Here is an 18,033-nt window from a genome sequence, read left to right on the forward strand (position 1 = left end):
TTTTCTAAATACTGCATATAATTTTCGAATTTATAAGCAGAAAAGTTATGTAAAAGACCCAATCGCCGTGAAATACTAGGCAAATGAAGCAGACCATGTATATTAAAACTAACTTTATGATCCCCGTAAATATCTGCAAAATAATTGACAAATTCTTCTAAAAGCGCTTGAGCAGTATTTGTTTAAGAAAACACAGTTCCTTCACACGAAAGTATTCTTATGCCGGAGTGTAATAAAAGGAAAAGATAATATAAATTATCATCGATACAATCTTTTAACACAAATATACTCTGGGTATAACAAAAATTGTCTAAATTCTGTCGACTTCGCGACCAAATTCTGATGGAACTAAGCTTGACAGATAATCTAGTTCTTTATTTATTTCAATTAATTTTCCATTTTTTAGTATCAAATTAAGTAACTTTTTAGTAACGCCCAAATCAACAAGGTGCATAGGGTCCAATGGGAATTGTGACACCATTCTAAATGTATGAACCTCTAAAATATTTTTTTGTCGTCGAAACATAACATTGTGATGAAGTGTATCAACTTTTTTTTTGAATGACACATCAGATCCTGGATCGTGTACCCGTTTGGAAAAACACACGATTTTTTAACCATTTTCCAACTTGATTACACTTGGGACAAGTGTTTTTCCCAATATGTGAATTAACACTGGTCACAAACGCCCGAGCTGGTGTGTCACAAATAAACAACCGGACATCAATTTTTTTATTAAATTCAAAGTTTCCTCCTTTTAGTCCGATTCTTTTTAGTTTTGAAACTTCCTCACAAAATTCTTTCATGAAATGATTAATGTTACAAGGTTTTCGAGTTTCCGAAAAACAACCAATAACAAAAGGACTTTCTTGGTTGTTCCCAACAATAGCACCTAATATTGGCCATAAAACTTTTTCCGAGCTTTTAAAAACCTTTAACCCATCAATTCCAACATCGATTTGGACTTCGGTGCTGTCTTCCAGGAACTCAAACGGTTTTGTTAAAAAATGATTTTGGATTCCAAAATATAAAAATTCTCCATTTGGAATGACTGAACCTGGACCTTTTCTTTATGGGTTCCCAGAAGACTTTTAGCTGAAAGAGGCAAACCATGAACACCAATCCTCTTTAAAGTGTGCAGCATATCAGTAACCATCGTTGTGGGCATATTATTACGAATGGCCAATGCTTTAATTTCGCAAACTTTATCATTAATTGGGTCCACTTGAACTACTTCATCCAAATCAATGTTATTTATAAAGTTATTACAATTAACATCACCACCGCCATCTTGAATCGCGTCACCCAATACTTAACTTTCATTGCGCGCAAAACTATCTCTATTTCTGTATTTTTCAACAGATTTCACAAAGCGCAACTTTTTAGCATTTAAAGCATTCCGTACACTTTTACTATACATATTTTAAATTTCTTTTACTTGGCTTTTTAATATTTTATTTCTTGTTTTTTTTTCGCGCTTACGTTTTCTCCCGTCTGTTGCTACGATGAATTTTCACTTTTTGGCATTTATAAGCACATGCCGTCGATGTACTTATATTGTACATGTTAGAAGGAAATGCCACTAGTATGTTAAGGAAAATTAGAAGTGTTCCCTCTCTAACTTTCACGGTCATGCTAGTTTCTATCGACAAATTTAGTGAATTGCATCTGTAAATTCATTTATCGATTGTGATCCCTTAGTGCGGTTTTGCAGGGCATTGTCGGCACTAGAACTTATCGGTAATAATCGACAAACCTATCGCCCCATAACTAATATGTCATTGTGTTTTGAGTGTTAAGCTTATTTTCGGGTGATGAATTGATTTACAATTTTTGAACTACAATGGAGAAAAAACAATATATAACAAGTAAGGAAGGTTAAGTTCGGGTGTAACCGAACATTACATACTCAGTTGAGAGCTATGGTGACAACATAAGGGAAAATAACCATGTAGGAAAATGAACCGAGGGAAGCCCTGGAATGTGTTTGTATGACATATGTATCAAATGAAAGGCATTAAAGAGTATTTTATGAGGGAGTGGGCCATAGTTCTATAGGTGGACGCCATTTATGGATATAGCCATAAAGGTGGATCAGGGTTAAATCTAGAATGCGTTTGTACGATATGGGTATCAAATTAAAGGTATTAATGAGGGTTTTAAAAGGGAGTGGTGGTTGTTGTATAGGTGGTCGCCTTTTCTAGATATCGCCATAAAGGTGGACCAAGGGTGACTCTAGAATGCGTTTGTACTATATGGGTATCAAATGAAAGGTGTTAATGAGTATTTTAAAAGGGAGTAATCCTTAGTTCCATAGGTGGACGCCGTTTCGAGATATCGTCATTAAGGTGGACCAGGGGTGACCCTTGAATTTGTTTGTACAATATGGGTATCAAAAAAAAGGTGTTAATAAGTATTTTAAAAGGGATTAATCCTTAGTCCCATAGGTGGACGCCGTTTCGAGATATCGCCATAAAGGTGGACCAGGGGTGACCCTAGAATTTGTTTGTACAATATGGGCATCAAACGAAAGGTGTTAATGAGTATTTTAAAAGGGAGTGGGCCTTAGTTCTATAGGTGGACACCTTTTCGAGGTATCGCAATAAAGGTGGACCAGGGGTGACTCTAGACTTTGTTAGTACGATATGGGTATCAAATTAAAGGTATTAATGAGAGTTTTAAAAGGGAGTGGTGGTATTTGTATACGTGAAGGCGTTTTCCAGATATCGACCAAAATGTGGACCAGGGTGACCCAGAACATCATCTGTTGGATACCGCTAATTTATTTATATATGTAATACCTGCCAAGATTTTAAGGGTTTTTTATTTCGCCCTGCAGAACTTTTTCATTTTCTTCTACTTAATATGGTAGGTGTCACAACCATTATATAAAGTTTTTTCTAAAGTTATATTTCGCTTCAATAAAACAATCCAATTACCTTACCATGTTTCATCCCTTTTTTCGTATTTGGTATAGAATTATGGCATTTTTTTCATCTTTCGTAATTTTCGATATCGAAAAAGTGGGCGTGGTCATAGTCGGATTTCGTTCATTTTTCATACCAAGATAAAGTGAGTTCAAGTAGGCACGTGAACTAAGTTCATTAAAGATATGTCGATTTTTGCTCAAGTTATCGTGTTAACGGCCATGCGGAAGGACAGACGGACGACTGTGTATAAAAACGGGCGTGGCATCAACCGATTTCGCCCATTTTTACAGAAAAGAGTTAACGTCATAAAATCTATGCCCTTACCAAATTTCAAAAGGATTGGTTAATTTTTGTTTGACTTATGGCGTTAAAAGTATCCTAGACAAATTAAATGAAAAAGGGCGGAGCCACGCCCATTTTGAAATTTTCTTTTATTTTTGTATTTTGTTGCACTATATCATTACTGGAGTTGAATGTTGACATAATTTACTTATATACTGTAAAGATATTCAATTTTTTGTTAAAATTTTACTTTAAAAAAAAATTTTTTTTAAAGTGGGCGTGGTCCTTCTCCGATTTTACTAATTTTTATTAAGCGTACATAGACTAATAGGAGTAACGTTCCTGCCAAATTTCATCATGATATCTACAACGACTGCCAAATTAAGGCCTGTAAAACTTTTAAATTACCTTCTTTTAAAAGTGGGCGGTGCCACGCCCATTGTCCAAAATTTTACTAATTTTATATTCTGCGTCACAAGTTCAACTCATCTACCAAGTTTCGTCGCTTTATCTATCTTTTGTAATGAATTATCGCAATTTTTCGGTTTTTCGAAATTTTCGATATCGAAAAAGTGGGCGTGGTTATAGTCCGATATCGTTCTTTTTAAATAGCGATCTGAGATGAGTGCTCAGAAACCTACATACCAAATTTCATCAAGATACCTCAAAATTTACTCAAGTTATCGTGTTAACGGACGGACGGACATGGCTCAATCAAATTTTTTTTCGATCCTGATTATTTTGATATATGGAAGTCTATATCTATCTCGATTCCTTTATATATGTACAACCAACCGTTATCCAATCAAACTTAATATACTCTGTGAGCTCTGCTCAACTGAGTATAAAAAAGAAATCAATGGGGAGAGGGAACTGAAACTGTTGGTATAGATATATGGCGAACTAAGGTGGGAGAGCTTCAAGGTGTACGAAAAAATAGCCACATTTTGGAGCAAATGGCTGTGGAATTGGAGCAACTTGGAGTTGTGTACACTCCAGCTGAAATAAAAAGCAAAATGCATAACCTGACGTCCAGATAGAGGTGAGTTGGTAGTCTTAATACTTGACAAAGATATTTTTATTATAATTTTATTTATTAACAAAGGAAGGAGAAGGCACAAATTGGACCATATGGCGGCGCACTTTCAAGCTGGCCACTGTATACACAAATGCACCAGCTTTGGGTACCTTTCAAAACTTATAATCCTGAAGGGCTTGTTGAGGACAGCATCTGTGGTGAGATATTTTATATTTATAAAGTGAATTTTAGTACAAGTTATAAATTCAATTAAAAATTAATTTATTAAAAAATTTAACCCCCAATTAAATTTATAAAATAAATTATTTGTAATTCAATTTTAACTAAATGATAAAATTAATGGCTTATACTATTTAACCGGTAATTAAATTTTAAAATAAATTATAATTTTATTTCTTTAAGTTATAATTTAACTTTAAAATTAATTACTAATTATTTAATATTAATTAAAATTAAATAAATAATTATTTATTTAAATTGAATTCTTTAATAAATATTCTTTAATATAAATATAAATTAAACTATTAAAAATAATTTATAATAAATTGTTTCGCCTTTTCGAGATATCGCCATAAAGGTGGACCAAGGGTGACTCTAGAATGCGTTTGTACTATATGGGTATCAAATGAAAGGTGTTAATGAGTATTTTAAAAGGGAGTAATCCTTAGTTCCATAGGTGGACGCCGTTTCGAGATATCGTCATAAAGGTGGACCAGGGGTGACCCTTGAATTTGTTTGTACAATATGGGTATCAAAAGAAAGATGTTAATAAGTATTTTAAAAGGGAGTAATCCTTAGTCCCATAGGTGGACGCCGTTTCGAGATATCGCCATAAAGGTGGACCAGGGGTGACCCTAGAATTTGTTTGTACAATATGGGCATCAAACGAAAGGTGTTAATGAGTATTTTAAAAGGGAGTGGGCCTTAGTTCTATAGGTGGACACCTTTTCGAGGTATCGCAATAAAGGTGGACCAGGGGTGACTCTAGACTTTGTTAGTACGATATGGGTATCAAATTAAAGGTATTAATGAGAGTTTTAAAAGGGAGTGGTGGTATTTGTATACGTGAAGGCGTTTTCCAGATATCGACCAAAATGTGGACCAGGGTGACCCAGAACATCATCTGTTGGATACCGCTAATTTATTTATATATGGTATACCTGCCAAGATTTTAAGGGTTTTTTATTTCGCCCTGCAGAACTTTTTCATTTTCTTCTACTTAATATGGTAGGTGTCACAACCATTTTATAAAGTTTTTTCTAAAGTTATATTTCGCTTCAATAAAACAATCCAATTACCATACCATGTTTCATCCCTTTTTTCGTATTTGGTATAGAATTATGGCATTTTTTCATCTTTCGTAATTTTCGATATCGAAAAAGTGGGCGTGGTCATAGTCGGATTTCGTTCATTTTTCATACCAAGATAAAGTGAGTTCAAGTAGGCACGTGAACTAAGTTCATTAAAGATATGTCGATTTTTGCTCAAGTTATCGTGTTAACGGCCATGCGGAAGGACAGACGGACGACTGTGTATAAAACTGGGCGTGGCATCTACCGATTTCGCCCATTTTCACAGAAAAGAGTTAACGTCATAAAATCTATGCCCTTACCAAATTTCAAAAGGATTGGTTAATTTTTGTTTGACTTATGGCGTTAAAAGTATCCTAGACAAATTAAATGAAAAAGGGCGGAGCCACGCCCATTTTGAAATTTTCTTTTATTTTTGTATTTTGTTGCACTATATCATTACTGGAGTTGAATGTTGACATAATTTACTTATATACTGTAAAGATATTAAATTTTTTGTTAAAATTTTACTTTAAAAAAATTTTTTTTTTAAAGTGGGCGTGGTCCTTCTCCGATTTTACTAATTTTTATTAAGCGTACATATACTAATAGGAGTAACGTTCCTGCCAAATTTCATCATGATATCTACAACGACTGCCAAATTAAGGCTTGTAAAACTTTTAAATTACCTTCTTTTAAAAGTGGGCGGTGCCACGCCCATTGTCCAAAATTTTACTAATTTTATATTCTGCGTCACAAGTTCAACTCATCTACCAAGTTTCGTCGCTTTATCTGTCTTTTGTAATGAATTATCGCAATTTTTCGGTTTTTCGAAATTTTCGATATCGAAAAAGTGGGCGTGGTTATAGTCCGATATCGTTTTTTTAAATAGCGATCTGAGATGAGTGCTCAGAAACCTACATACCAAATTTCATCAAGATATCTCAAAATTTACTCAAGTTATCGTGTTAACGGACGGACGGACATGGCTCAATCAAATTTTTTTTCGATCCTGATTATTTTGATATATGGAAGTCTATATCTATCTCGATTCCTTTATATATGTACAACCAACCGTTATCCAATCAAACTTAATATACTCTGTGAGCTCTGCTCAACTGAGTATAAAAAAGAAATCAATGGGGAGAGGGAACTGAAACTGTTGGTATAGATATATGGCGAACTAAGGTGGGAGAGCTTCAAGGTGTACGAAAAAATAGCCACATTTTGGAGCAAATGGCTGTGGAATTGGAGCAACTTGGAGTTGTGTACACTCCAGCTGAAATAAAAAGCAAAATGCATAACCTGACGTCCAGATAGAGGTGAGTTGGTAGTCTTAATACTTGACAAAGATATTTTTATTATAATTTTATTTATTAACAAAGGAAGGAGAAGGCACAAATTGGACCATATGGCGGCGCACTTTCAAGTTGGCCACTGTATACACAAATGCACCAGCTTTGGGTACCTTTCAAAACATATAATCCTGAAGGGCTTGTTGAGGACAGCATTTGTGGTGAGATATTTTATATTTATAAAGTGAATTTTAGTACAAGTTATAAATTCAATTAAAAATTAATTTATTAAAAAATTTAACCCCCAATAAAATTTATATAATAAATTATTTGTAATTCAATTTTAACTAACTGATAAAATTAATGGCTTATACTATTTAACCGGTAATTAAATTTTAAAATAAATTATAATTTTATTTCTTTAAGTTATAATTTAACTATAAATTAATTACTAATTATTTAATATTAATTAAAATTAAATAAATAATTATTTATTTAAATTGAATTCTTTAATAAATATTCTTTAATATAAATATAAATATAAATTAAACTATTAAAAATAATTTATAATAAATTTTTTTTTAATTATTAATCTCATAATATAATTTATAAAAAATAATTTTAAAATAAATAAAAATCATTATAAAATATTACAAAATAAATCAATAAACACAAATAATTTTTAATGGTATACCTGCCAAGATTTTAAGGGTTTTTTATTTCGCCCTGCAGAACTTTTTCATTTTCTTCTACTTAATATGGTAGGTGTCACAACCATTTTATAAAGTTTTTTCTAAAGTTATATTTCGCTTCAATAAAACAATCCAATTACCATACCATGTTTCATCCCTTTTTTCGTATTTGGTATAGAATTATGGCATTTTTTCATCTTTCGTAATTTTCGATATCGAAAAAGTGGGCGTGGTCATAGTCGGATTTCGTTCATTTTTCATACCAAGATAAAGTGAGTTCAAGTAGGCACGTGAACTAAGTTCATTAAAGATATGTCGATTTTTGCTCAAGTTATCGTGTTAACGGCCATGCGGAAGGACAGACGGACGACTGTGTATAAAACTGGGCGTGGCATCTACCGATTTCGCCCATTTTCACAGAAAAGAGTTAACGTCATAAAATCTATGCCCTTACCAAATTTCAAAAGGATTGGTTAATTTTTGTTTGACTTATGGCGTTAAAAGTATCCTAGACAAATTAAATGAAAAAGGGCGGAGCCACGCCCATTTTGAAATTTTCTTTTATTTTTGTATTTTGTTGCACTATATCATTACTGGAGTTGAATGTTGACATAATTTACTTATATACTGTAAAGATATTAAATTTTTTGTTAAAATTTTACTTTAAAAAAATTTTTTTTTTAAAGTGGGCGTGGTCCTTCTCCGATTTTACTAATTTTTATTAAGCGTACATATACTAATAGGAGTAACGTTCCTGCCAAATTTCATCATGATATCTACAACGACTGCCAAATTAAGGCTTGTAAAACTTTTAAATTACCTTCTTTTAAAAGTGGGCGGTGCCACGCCCATTGTCCAAAATTTTACTAATTTTATATTCTGCGTCACAAGTTCAACTCATCTACCAAGTTTCGTCGCTTTATCTGTCTTTTGTAATGAATTATCGCAATTTTTCGGTTTTTCGAAATTTTCGATATCGAAAAAGTGGGCGTGGTTATAGTCCGATATCGTTTTTTTAAATAGCGATCTGAGATGAGTGCTCAGAAACCTACATACCAAATTTCATCAAGATACCTCAAAATTTACTCAAGTTATCGTGTTAACGGACGGACGGACATGGCTCAATCAAATTTTTTTTCGATCCTGATTATTTTGATATATGGAAGTCTATATCTATCTCGATTCCTTTATATATGTACAACCAACCGTTATCCAATCAAACTTAATATACTCTGTGAGCTCTGCTCAACTGAGTATAAAAAAGAAATCAATGGGGAGAGGGAACTGAAACTGTTGGTATAGATATATGGCGAACTAAGGTGGGAGAGCTTCAAGGTGTACGAAAAAATAGCCACATTTTGGAGCAAATGGCTGTGGAATTGGAGCAACTTGGAGTTGTGTACACTCCAGCTGAAATAAAAAGCAAAATGCATAACCTGACGTCCAGATAGAGGTGAGTTGGTAGTCTTAATACTTGACAAAGATATTTTTATTATAATTTTATTTATTAACAAAGGAAGGAGAAGGCACAAATTGGACCATATGGCGGCGCACTTTCAAGTTGGCCACTGTATACACAAATGCACCAGCTTTGGGTACCTTTCAAAACATATAATCCTGAAGGGCTTGTTGAGGACAGCATTTGTGGTGAGATATTTTATATTTATAAAGTGAATTTTAGTACAAGTTATAAATTCAATTAAAAATTAATTTATTAAAAAATTTAACCCCCAATAAAATTTATATAATAAATTATTTGTAATTCAATTTTAACTAACTGATAAAATTAATGGCTTATACTTTTTAACCGGTAATTAAATTTTAAAATAAATTATAATTTTATTTCTTTAAGTTATAATTTAACTATAAAATTAATTACTAATTATTTAATATTAATTAAAATTAAATAAATAATTATTTATTTAAATTGAATTCTTTAATAAATATTCTTTAATATAAATATAAATATAAATTAAACTATTAAAAATAATTTATAATAAATTTTTTTTAATTATTAATCTCATAATATAATTTATAAAAAATAATTTTAAAATAAATAAAAATCATTATAAAATATTACAAAATAAATCAATAAACACAAATAATTTTAATATTTAATATAAAATTTAAAAATATTAAAGAAATAATTAATAATAATTTTTTTTTATTAAATAATACAATCTAATATTCATAAAATAAAATATTTATTGAAATTCAAAAATACTTAATAATAATTGATTATTAATAATTTAACCCTCTAATTAAATTATTAAAAAATAATTTATAATTAAATTCTATTCAATTATAAATTATATGATTAATTTTATATAAAATAATTTGAAATAATTAAAATTCATTATAAAATATTACATAGTAAATCAATATACAAATAATTTTAATATTTAATATAAAATATAAAAAAATAATTAATAATAAATTATTTCTGTATTAAATAATAAAATATAATATTCATAGAACAAAAAAAATTTATTAATTATAAGAAATAGTTAATAGTAATTAATTATTTTAATAATCTAACCCCAAGTTAAATTATTAAAAATAATTTATAATTAAATTCTCTTAAATCATAAATTATATAATAAATAATGTTATGTTTGGCTTTTAGTGGTCTGTAAATAATTACTTAATATATCAATTTCTTGTCTTCAAGACCAATTTTTTTATTTTTTGTAAAATGTATATTTTAGAAGTTATATTATATTAAATTATTATACATAGAAACGAGTAAATCAGAAAAAACAAAGTTCATAGACCGTATAGCCGACTATTTCAAAACCCATGATGGTTTATCATCAGCGATCCACACATTGAATGCTTGACGTTTAGCGCATCAGGCCGTCAATGCACTTTGCAAGTTTCCATCTATAAATCGTTTTCTACTGTTTGTTGTTTCTATTATATACCACCGTCAATTGAGTGCGCGAATCAGGTGCTATTATCTCATTAGACGAGGATTTTTGTGGCAGCCCATATGGTTTTTTCTTTAAGCTCTTGCTTTTTGTTAGAATTCCAGGGTGCTTTTTCCGTAGACTGAAAGTATATAATGTTATATTTGGTTTTTAATGGTCTGTAAATAATTAATTATTATATTAATTTCTTGTCTTCAAGACCAATTTTTTTTATTTTTTGTAAAACTTATATTTTACAAGTTATATTATATTAAATTATTATATATATAAAACGAGTAAATCAGAAAAAGTGAAGTTCATATACCGTATAGCCGACTATTTCAAAACCCATAACGGTTTATCATCAGCGATCCACACATTGAATGCTTGACGTTTAGCGCATCAGGCCGTCAATGCACTTTGCAAGTTTCCATCTATAACTCGTTTTCTACTGTTTGTTGTTTTTATTCTTTACCACCGTCAATTGAGTGCGCCAATCAGGTGCTACTATCTCATTAGACGAGGCTTTTTGTTACATCCCATATGGTTTTTTCTTTAAGCTTTTGCTTTTTGTTAGAATTTCAGGGTGCCTTTTCCGTAGACTGAAAGTATATATTGTTATGTTTGGTTTTTAATGGTCTGTAAATAACTAATAATTATATTAATTTCTTGTCTTCAAGACCAAGTTTTTTATTTTTTGTAAAATGTATATTTTACAAGTTATATTATATTAAATTATTATACATAGAAAATTAGTAAATCAGAAAAAAACAAAGTTCATAGACCGTATAGCCAACTATTTCAAAACCCATGACGGTTTATCATCAGCGATCCACACATCGAAGGCTTGATGTTTATCGCATCAGGCCGTCAATACACTTTGCGAGTTTCCATCTATAATTCGTTTTCTACTGTTTGTTGATTTTATTCTTTACCACCGTCAATTGAGTGCGCCAATCAGGTGCTATTATCTCATTAGACGAGGATTTTTGTTGCAGCCCATATGATTTTTTCTTTAAACTCTTGCTTTTTGTTAGAATTCCAGGGTGCTTTTTCCGTAGACTGAAAGACGTGGGTTAAGTACAGTGTTAAAAGATCACATCCAGAATACTGTAGTCGTTTATAGAGAGCAGTTTTCGAATACAATAGTTGCCATTTGTGATTCAAGTAAATTGGAGAAGCTGATTAACGAGCTTTTGTTATTTCAAACAAAAATATGCATCATTTTGTAAATTTCGTTTAAAATAACTGTTTGCCTTGTATGTAATGTTACATAAAATAAATGTTTACATTATTTATTGCGTTAAAATAGATTTCCCTATCAATAATGCGTATGAAAGCTTCAATTCAAAATTTTAAAATTTAAAAAGTTCAAATGACTCTCAAAAAAAGCCCTGAATATTTGATTTCGCGGTAGGCGTTTTTTGACACTAGGCACCTCCTAGAATAAGCCCACAGATAAATATCCCGGGTGGTCGGCAGAAAAATTAAAATTTTTTAAAACCCACCGTGTTTATGTTGTTAGTTATTGCGTATTATTATTATTAATTTATTAATTATTAATTAGGACCACCCTAATTTTTAGTTATTAAATATTTAATTTTGAATGTGCATTTAATTTTTAGTGAAATGAATTTCTTATGTTTTAGTTTTTAAGTAATATTACTTTTACTTTTATGCGAAAAATAAGACTGGAAAAAACAAAGTACCTTTTCTTGAACAAGAGTATTTCAATGTTTTTTTACTTACTGAAAAGGGTAGCTCAACTTTTTCGAATTACTTCTGCATTATTTTGACGGTCGTTTGCCGATATTTCTTCATGTGGATATTGACGATTTCTTTCTACAATTTGCAAAGGGGAAATCCATTTCTCGTTAATACAGTCGTTCCTTTCGTTTAAAAAGGTATGTAGGACACAACATGCCTTTATAATAATGTTTGCATTTCATATTTGACTAGCAGACCAGGCAGACGTTGTTCTGCCCTAAATTTGGTCTATCTGCATACATCTTAATAAGCTCTTTCCGTCTAACTCTGCCTCCCCCTCTTATATTTTTCTTAATCTTTTATTCACTCCTCCCTCCGTTTTTTCGATTCATCTATCTCTATTTCATCTCACTCTATCTCTTTCTCAGTCTCCTTCTCCTACCCTCTTTTCTCTTCTCTCAAGTTCTTCTCATTCTCCTTCATCTCTTATTGCCAGTCCCAGAGGGTGGTCCTAATCCCAGTCCCAGTCCGTCTCTGGTCTAGTTCCCGGAAAAAAGGATCGTAAATACTAATACATGCACATTAATACACCAAATTTCAGGCAAATCGAATAGGACGTACATAGGTACATATACAGGTATGTGGGTATTATTAATTCATGTCTTTATTTCGGCTTCGCATGCTTATTTATCAGTTTTGCCAGGTTGATGCTACTAAATCGAATATTACAATGGAAATTACTTTAAAACTCTCAGCAATAGCTTTCATTTGATATCCATAATACACACACATTGTACAGGTGTCCGGGTCGACGTTTTGGTCTATATTTCAAGACCCTTGTCACTCAGCAATATAAAAATTACTCTGTACTAAAGCACACATCAACAACTTCCATTTGCTATCCATATTACACACACCTTCTAGGGGTATCCGGGTCCACGTTTTGGCCTATATCTCGAGACCCTAGTCACACAGCGATATAAAAATTACTCTGCACTAAAGCACACATCAATATCTTCAATTTGATACCCATAATGTAAAAACACATCCTAGTTTTACCCTGATCCACATTTTGGCCTTTATCTCGAGACCCTAGTAACCCAGGGATATGAAAATTACCCTGTACTAAAGCACTCATCAACAGCTTTCATTTGATATCCATTTTGTATAAACACATTTTAGGGGTGCCCGGGTCCACGTTTTGGCCTATATCTCGAGACCCTAGTCACCAATAAGTATGAAAACTACCCTGTGGTAAAACACTCAGAAACAGCTTTCATTTGATATCCATATTGTATAAACACATTCTAGGGGTGCCCGTGTCCACGTTTTAGCCTATATCTCGAGACCCGAGTCACCCAGGGGTACGAAAAATACTTAATATCAAAGTACTCATAAACAGATTCCATTTGATACCCATATTATACAAACACATCCCAGGATTATACAGGTCCACGTTTTGGTCTCAAGACCCTAGCCAGAACGGGATAAAAAGTATTGTATGTCCGTTCCCTGGTTATAAGCTACCTCTCCATCAATCTTCACCCAAATTGGTTGATCCGTTCTTGAGTTATGCGTAGTGCATCTAACACGACTTTCTTTTATAGAGTATTTTTCAAAAAAAAAAATCATAACTCAAGAATGGCTAAACCGATTTGGGATTTCAGAATCAACTAACCATCATCTCTCCTTCGTGTATCCTTCCTAAAAATTGCATAGCAATCTTTCTATCCGTTCTCGAGTTATGGAGTGACAATCAAAGTGTACACTTCTTTTTATATATATAGAAGAAGATTGTCTATGCCCTTAGCAATTCCTCGAAAACGCGCTTTCACGTGACCAAAGGCATTTTCAACAACTCTTCGCACTTGGAAAGAGACTAGTTAAAAATTTTTCGTCTCCATTTTGAGACACTTGGAATGCATATGGTTTAATCAACATTTTGCTAAAACGAAAAGCTGAGTCTCCTATAATGAAAATCGGCACGTCAACACCGGAAATCGGTCTGCGCATTTCATCCAGGTAAGGACATTTTTCCAACTGTGCTTTTAATGTTGAGGACTCGAAGATTTGGGAATCATTGCATCATCCTGGACTGCAAAATTTAATATAAATGAACCGGTATCTGAAACAAAAAATTGTATATCTATCTTCCTTTATAAACAACATAATCATAAAAGACCACACCTTGCATCGACTAAAGCAAGTAGGATAGTCGAATACCATCCCTTGTAATTATAATAATTACTATAATAATCAGTTGCATCTTCACTGGCGGCCACCGTGGTGTGATGGTAGCGTGCTCCGCCTATCACACCGTATGCCCTGGGTTCAACTCCCGGGCAAAGCAACATCAAAATTTTAGAAATAAGATTTTTCAATTAGAAGAAAATTTTTCTAAGCGGGGTCGCCCCTCGGCAGTGTTTGGCAAGCACTCCGGGTGTATTTATGCCATGAAAAGCTCTCAGTGAAAACTCATCTGCTTTGCAGATGCCGTTCGGAGTCGGCATAAAACATGTAGGTCCCGTCCGGCCAATTTGTAGGGAAAATCAAGAGGAGCACGACGCAAATTGGAAGAGAAGCTCGGCCTTAGATCTCTTCGGAGGTTATCGCGCCTTACATTTATTTATTTTTTTTAGTTGCATCTTCACTACGTGGATGAATCTCAATGTGACAACCATCTGAAAAATTTAAAAACAAGAACGTTGACATACATAGCTATGGTAACCCAAGTTTAGCACACCTATTGCTCCCATGCACTGAGGAAATCCTATAGCTTCGAATCCTTGTACTAGTTCTGAAACTTTTTCCTCGTTAAGGGAAAACTAGGCATGTACGTGAGGCTCAAATATTTCCATGTCTGAGTACAAAACTCAAGTACTATTTCACACACAGTGGACTTTCCAACTACAATCATGTTCCCTATTGTGCGATACTCTGGCGATGATAGGTAGAGGGCGATGGCTACTCGTTTGTGTAAGGAGATGACTTTTCTAAGTGGGATGTCTTTCTTTTCCAACACTCTTAAATTCTCACAAAGTTCTATAAATACACTTCTTTTCATGCGAAAATTGCTTTTGAAGAACTCATCTCCATTCACTTTGCAGTCCACTTCCCAGAAGGATTGCGATCGAGCCTTTGAAATGAAAAGTGTTAATACTTTTGCAAACCACCACTTGCATGCTTACTCTTGTCCAATATGGCATTGATTGTCAGAAAAGGTTTTGTGAGGCCACCAATAACATAAAATATTGTTTTCTCAGCAAATGCGTCTTTCGGATATTCATTGCACGCCGCTTTTTCAACCGGTTCAAATATGTCAAACGATGTATATTGAAATAAACACAAAGAATTTGATTGTGCTTTCATGGTTAATATCTTCATCACTTGTTTCTCTTTATCATTCATCTCAAATTAGAATAAAATTCACAAACACACAATATTATCAAATTTAATAAAAGCGCTTACAATAATATTAAATTCCCCATGGTTGCATTGGAGCTGTCAAAATAAAATAAGAACCGAAGATGTGAACGTACTTGTTTTATGTGAGGTGTTTTTTGCTAAAACACTTGTTTTACATTGTAATCTGAACATGATTTAAATCAAACGTTGACTTTGCTTGTACATCACTATTGTCAAATGATGTAAACAGGGTATTAAGCGCTAAATGTCCTGTATCGATTAATTATGTAATGAATATTTTAACACATCGCTAACGATGGGTGATGGGCGATACAGCGACTTTGGGTTATCAGTGAAAATATTGATGGCGATTTTTGAATTGCGGCTTTTTTTTACAGCTATAGCGATCCCTTTAATTTATTTTAAACAAGCGAATATATACAGAATATATGAACGAAAATTTGCAAAAAAAGGAAAAAATATGTACCTTCTATTGCAAAAGACTTAAATTTTGGGTTACATGTGTTTACAATAAAACGTGTGATATATATTTCTATAATTCTTTTATTTTTCCTTCAGAAACATAAATTTTATAAAACTGCTAACGGTTGCCTACAAGTATTAACTTAGGAATTACACAGGCAGCCAATCTTAAACCAAGTCTAACGACCCAGGCTTATATGGTCTCACATAATGTAACTAAAAACAAAAAAATTCAGTCATTTAACTCCTTTTATACACGTCATGAAATATTTATATGAACGGGGACTTTTACAGTTATCACCGGGCTTTGCATGCGTTTCATTTTTGGACTCATAAAATTGCCATATTTCACTTCTTTTTTTACTATAGTTTGTTGTCGTTTTTCTACAACCGATAGTCACTTCCGTTTTTAGTAGCTAGTTAGTCAGCGCCCGTTGCATTGAAGAGCCAAAGGGCAAATAAAATATCTATCTGCAGACATCTACGTGCTATTTTCATTATTTTTGGATAACAAGCACCGGTGCTTGTTACATGGTGTCAGAAGCGGAGCAAAACCTGAATAAACAAGTAAGGAAGGCTAAGTTCGGGTGCAACAAAACATTACAACTCACATGGACATGGCTAAATGAATTGCTTTTTTCGCCGATATCATTTTGGTATATAGAAGCCTATATCTATCTCGATTAGATTATGCCGTGTACCGTTATGCGAACAAAATTAATATACTGAGTGAGCTCTGCTCAGCTGAGTATAAAAATTAGTGAACGTACGCCGGCAGAGCTGTATTGCGCAATTTTAGCGACGGAGTGGCCAAACTGTAAACCCAATTTCATGGTTTACTTGATAGCAAGCGGCAAATCGTAAGAGCCGGATCCAATAAGAATCGCAACTTTCATTTGGGTACACAAGGCGCTAATACTTATAACACGTTATTCCCTAATGATGGCAATGAAGACTCATTGCTGGATCAAATCAAGACTGTAATCGTTGATGGTGTCGAGCAACTACAATCGCAAATTCAACAGGTTGTACACCGAAAATTTGACGCTCATTGCTTTCCGCAGCGAAACGTTGCAATGAAGTCATACAAATTCAATGTGATGGTCAAGAACACCAACTCTTCAATGAATTCGAAACCAAGTTGCGCACACAATTATGTTACTGTGAATTTAAGTGTGAATGTGGCCTTTGGATGGCCGTGATGAAGATCTAGTGCACGTTATCACGACATGCGAAACATAAAGAGCAACAAACGTCAACAAGGGCATATTTGATAACAAAAAAGTATTGCTTAACACTGTCAGCATGGACATGAAAGCGGAGTCAATAGTCCGTACGGTTAATCGTTTTGTATTCCTTTAAGTTTATGTAAAAAACTAAAAATGCATTTTGATAGTGAAATAAATATTCCTTCTGCTTACGATTACAATGGCAATAAGATCAAAATTTTAGGTACAACTAAGTTGAAATGTTAAGACTTAAAATTAAATACGGAGCATACAGCTGAATTTCTTGTAGTCAATGACAATTGCGAACCAGTTCTCGGAATTGAGTCGTGTGAGATTTTCCCAGTTGAATACCCAACAGATTGGGTTAATAACCTGAAAATAATTGAGAAACACAATGGGAAATTGCGGATTTGTGTAGATCCAAAACCACTCAATGCTTTTATGAAGCGCGAATATTTTCTAATCCCAACATTTGATGACATGACGTCAACACTGTTGAATAAACAAATTTTTTCGGTGTTAGACTAAAGAGTGGATTTTGGCATATGGAACTCGACAAAAATAGTTCCAACTTAACAACCTTTATGACCCCTGTAATAAAATGAATAAATGAATATGAGCCGTAGCTCCTGGCAGGATCGCCATATAAACGAACAGTTTACTTTTGGTGTTAAAATAGAATTCAAACTTTATTCAAGAAACGCTTTCTTTTATACAAAATATTTCTAAATTGCTAATACATATTTACACTTATACTTACAAGCTAGATGTAC

The 18,033-nt window shown here is 32.8% G+C and overlaps 2 protein-coding genes across 2 annotated transcripts in view; both read right to left on the bottom strand.

Moving 5' to 3' along the window:
- The window catches only part of Ca-alpha1D (Ca[2+]-channel protein alpha[[1]] subunit D), a 6,221,746-nt gene that overhangs the window by 6,133,868 nt on the left and 69,845 nt on the right, over positions 1 to 18,033 (bottom strand). The gene's annotated exons all lie outside the window — the stretch shown is intronic.
- The window catches only part of LOC137234622 (uncharacterized), a 124,783-nt gene that overhangs the window by 7,659 nt on the left and 99,091 nt on the right, over positions 1 to 18,033 (bottom strand). Inside the window, exon 2 of the mRNA XM_067758068.1 lies at positions 10,452 to 10,578. Coding sequence (XP_067614169.1) covers positions 10,452 to 10,578 — 127 coding nt within the window. The remainder of the gene's footprint in view (positions 1 to 10,451; positions 10,579 to 18,033) is intronic.

Source organism: Eurosta solidaginis, chromosome X (assembly GCF_040869045.1).
Source record: "Eurosta solidaginis isolate ZX-2024a chromosome X, ASM4086904v1, whole genome shotgun sequence".
NCBI classification, from domain to species: domain Eukaryota; kingdom Metazoa; phylum Arthropoda; class Insecta; order Diptera; family Tephritidae; genus Eurosta; species Eurosta solidaginis.